Genomic DNA, 4,161 nt, shown 5'->3' on the forward strand with positions numbered 1-4,161 from the left:
CGTCAATTCTCATTTTTTTTTTTTCACTTTTTGTTCATAAAAAACAAAACACACCATAAATGCATCAAACGCTTTATTCCATTTTTTTGTTCCGATAGAACGAAAAAAACTCCAAAAACATTTTTTGGAACAATACCAAACGCAGATAAAGCCTCCATCCTTGAAACTAATTAATAATATTATCAAAACCCATTTTCTTTTGTTCCATGGCTTTACCTTTAAGCAAGCTGAACCTATATGGTGGTCAGCTACTTTGGAATTTTTATTCAAGGAGAAAAAGTTCCAATATATGGTCATGAACTCTTTAATATACACTTTCATGGATCTTCCACATAAGTTGACGTGCAAGTTCAAAATGCATGCCAGATTGAGTTAGTTAGATTTATTATGAAAAAGCAAGGACCACCTTAAAGAAATGAAGGGGAAGGGAAAAAAAAAATAAAAAAAAAAAAGAAAAAAAAAAGTGAATGATGAGTGGTCTATTAGGGACATGATGCACTGTTCCTTTGCAATGGATGGTTTCTGATCTATCTCTCTGTAACTTTGTCACACTAAGTTCCCATAACGTGAAGAAGAGGCAAACATTCATTCAACAGTGGGGACCTGTGATCAAAAAATAAGGGACAAGAAAGTTTGGCAGCCGGCAAACTCATCAAATATATATACTTTTTAAGCTTTTAGAACTGATTGGTAAAACTAGGGGCCCTGCAAATGCTGGCAGCAACTTGCCCAAGGTTGACAATTTTTAGCTGCATTCGCATGGAAAACTTTTATTGAGAGGGTGCTCAAGTCCTTATAAATCTTCGCATCAGATTACTCACATCAAATATACGATTAGTTGTTTTTGCGTGAAACCCAAGTGACTGCTTGTTTTGAGTCCCAATCTAATGACTGTAATTAGTCCATCAAATCATCAATAACATAGCCAGGGAAGGCAGCTATCTTTGGTGGGTCCAGCTAAAAAAGCGAATTTTCAGTGGTGCACTTGCTGCTGACTCATCTTTGACAGATACTCTTGGTCTTTGTGGGTTCCATTGTAGAGGTCTAAAACTGAGTCAATCTGATATCTGCAAGAAAAGAATTTGTTTTTTTTTTTTGGGTTAGTAATCTAAGGACTGTAATTAGATGATCAATAAGCCTTTGGTGGGACTAATTGAAAAGGTGAATTTAGAGAGAGAGAGAGAGAGAGTTAATAAGCATAAAAGAAAGCATAAGCACCACCATAATTTGAGAGGTCACGTGTGTCTCCTTGAGGGCATACTGTATCTATTGAACATAATTAGGTCCCCTCTGCATGAGAATTCATTCACCTATAAATTGTACAAGAGCCTTCACTCACTCACACACAAACCACCCTTCATCAGTCACAAAATAAGATTACTATCTACTATCTTCACCACTCATGGTCTCCATGGGAAGCAACTCTAAGCATGTCTGCGTGATCGGCGCAGGCCCTTCAGGGCTAGTTGCAGCAAGGGAGCTTAGGAAAGAAGGGCACTCTGTAGTTGTCCTGGAGCAAAACCATGACATTGGAGGACAATGGCTATATGAACCCAAAATAGAAAATCAAGACCCTTTGGGTCGAGGGTCTACCTTGGAAGTTCATGGAAGTGTGTATGCTTCCCTTAGGCTGGCTTCCCCTAGGGAGATCATGGGCTATACTGATTTTCCTTTTTTGGCTAAGAAGGGTAGTGATATGAGAAGGTTTCCTGGTCATAGGGAGGTGTTCATGTACCTTAAGGACTTCTGTGACTGGTTTGGATTGAGGGAGATGATCAAGTTTAACACCAGGGTTCAGTATGTGGGCATGGTAGATTCTTCCATGTTTGGAAAAGATATAAAATGGTTTGTAAGAAGCAAAGACAAGAAGTCTGAGAAGGTAATGGAAGAAGAGTTTGATGCAGTGGTGGTTGCTACTGGTCATTATTCTCAGCCTCGGTTGCCCACTATTAAAGGTAATGTGCTTTTCTTTGTCCCATGGAAACATTCATAATATCAACATTAGATCGAGATACATAACTGGTTTGGAAGCAATTAGAGATATTCTAATCCAATTGTATCAGGAAAACCATTTTCTTGATTGTTAATTGTTTGTTTCTTTGGTCTACTATTAAGGAATGGATACATGGAAACGAAAGCAAATGCACAGCCACATTTACAGGGTTCCGGAGCCATTTCGTAATGAGGTGAGAGACCATGAAATGTACTCTCTCTAAGATTGTGTTTTGATCAGATAGAAGCCCCATTTGGAGGACCAATTGGGTTTCTACTCTTGAGCTTGAGGCCTTCTAATAGTAACCATAAAAGAAGTAAAAATAGTTCTAGTTTAATGTTCAGATCAGCATTTAGGCTTCTTTATTCTCAATGTTAATCAATAGAACTGAAATGTATTAATCAATAGTCATAAGTTCTCATTCTACAGGTTGTGGTGGTGGTTGGAAGTTCAATGAGTGGACAAGATATATCAATAGAACTTGTGGACATAGCAACAGAAATTCATCTTAGCGCGAAGTCCCTAGAAATTTCGCAGGGCCTAGCCAAAGTCATATCCAAATATGACAACTTGCATCTCCATCCACAGGTACTTCTTACTTTGTGGGTTTTATTGGGCATATGCATTTTGAGCTCTACTGATATTTAGGACCCTAAAGATCAAATGTAACCAGAAATTTTGGAAATACAGATAGACTCGCTTTGGGAGGACGGAAGAGTTCAATTTGTTGATGGCTCTTGGGTAATTGCAGACTCCATCATTTACTGTACTGGGTAATTATCATATTAATTATAATGTTTCTCTTACTTAGCAAGTTTGGTTAGGTGGATTCTAGAATTGCTCTGCTGTGAAATTATTAACTCTTAGTTTAGTAATGAGTAATGACAGAGTGTATAAGGTCTCATGGGGAAGAGAAAAGAGAACAAGTTTTATTGTATTAATATGAACATGCTTCATGTGTAGGTACTCATATTCTTTTCCATTTCTTGACACCAAAGGAATAGTAGTAGTGGATGATGACAGAGTGGGACCATTATATGAGCATACATTCCCACCATCACTTGCTCCCTCTCTCTCATTTGTGGGCATACCCAGAAAGGTAAATATCATCATTATCAGTTACTTGTATGATTTCAATTCCAACATCTTTTATATTAGATATATAAACCATGCATTAAGGATACTTAAGCCATTCAATACTAGAGTGTTTGATAAGTTCCCTTTGATATTGATATAGATTATAGGCTTCCCTTTCTTTGAATCACAAGCAAAATGGATAGCTCAACTCCTGTCTGGGAAAAGAACATTGCCATCTTGGGATGATATGATGCAGTCCATTAAGGAATTTTATCACTCAAGGGATGTTAAGGGCATACCAAAGCACAATACACATGATATTGCTGATTTTGAGGTAAGCACAATTGTCTCCCCTGTTTCTTCATTCTTTGATACTTGATACCTGAGAACTCAAGAGGCTATATCTATGGGGACATGCCCTTAGATATGATCAATATTAGCCTTGTGAAATTTCTCATCACTCTTATGTTATTAGATATCTTACTTACATTCAAAATCACTCTTTAACATCAAATCTCTTGTCCTGCAGTACTGTGATAAGTATGGAGAGTACTGTGGATTCCCACATTTGGAAGATTGGAGGAAACAACTCTGTATATCAGCTATAAGAAATGCCGATGCCAACTTGGAAACATATCGCGATTTTTGGGATGATCATCAACTCCTTGATGTTGCTCATCAGAGCCCTCATTTCACCCAATTTGGCCCTGATGCCTTTGGACAGTGAAGGCCATTATTCAACTCAAGTCATTATTTATAAATAAATCGTTATCATTTTTCATGATAATCCGGCGTGCGGTCTGGAATTCCAGGAAAATAGTGAGAAGAGATGAGCATCAAACACTATACAAACTTTTGGCCAAGTTCAGTTTTGTAATTCATTTGATCAAGTTCATATAGATTTTGAAACAAATACATATCATCACTATGATGTATTCTTGTTTGTGTAGGTATTTGTTATGTTACTAATTTATGTATTTGCTATAAATAGGACTACTTAAATGTGAGGAAGTCCCCAGAGAACTTAATTCAGTTGTGATTCCTTAACTAGGTTTGCTTTTTGCAAGGGTTGCAATAGAGTTTTTGTTGAT

General features: G+C 37.2%; 1 protein-coding gene across 1 annotated transcript; it reads left to right on the forward strand.

Annotated features, from left to right (window-relative positions):
* Positions 1-1,331: 1,331 nt before the first annotated feature.
* Positions 1,332-4,161, forward strand: LOC122091196 (flavin-containing monooxygenase FMO GS-OX-like 9). Its single transcript, XM_042661043.1, has 7 exons — positions 1,332-1,955; positions 2,116-2,186; positions 2,423-2,581; positions 2,684-2,766; positions 2,957-3,092; positions 3,231-3,404; positions 3,600-4,161. The coding sequence occupies exons 1-7, from the start codon at positions 1,403-1,405 to the stop codon at positions 3,795-3,797; spliced, it is 1,374 nt and encodes a 457-aa protein (XP_042516977.1). The 5' UTR covers positions 1,332-1,402; the 3' UTR covers positions 3,798-4,161.

The sequence above is a fragment of the Macadamia integrifolia genome, chromosome 10 (assembly GCF_013358625.1).
Source record: "Macadamia integrifolia cultivar HAES 741 chromosome 10, SCU_Mint_v3, whole genome shotgun sequence".
Classification (NCBI taxonomy): Eukaryota; Viridiplantae; Streptophyta; class Magnoliopsida; order Proteales; family Proteaceae; genus Macadamia; species Macadamia integrifolia.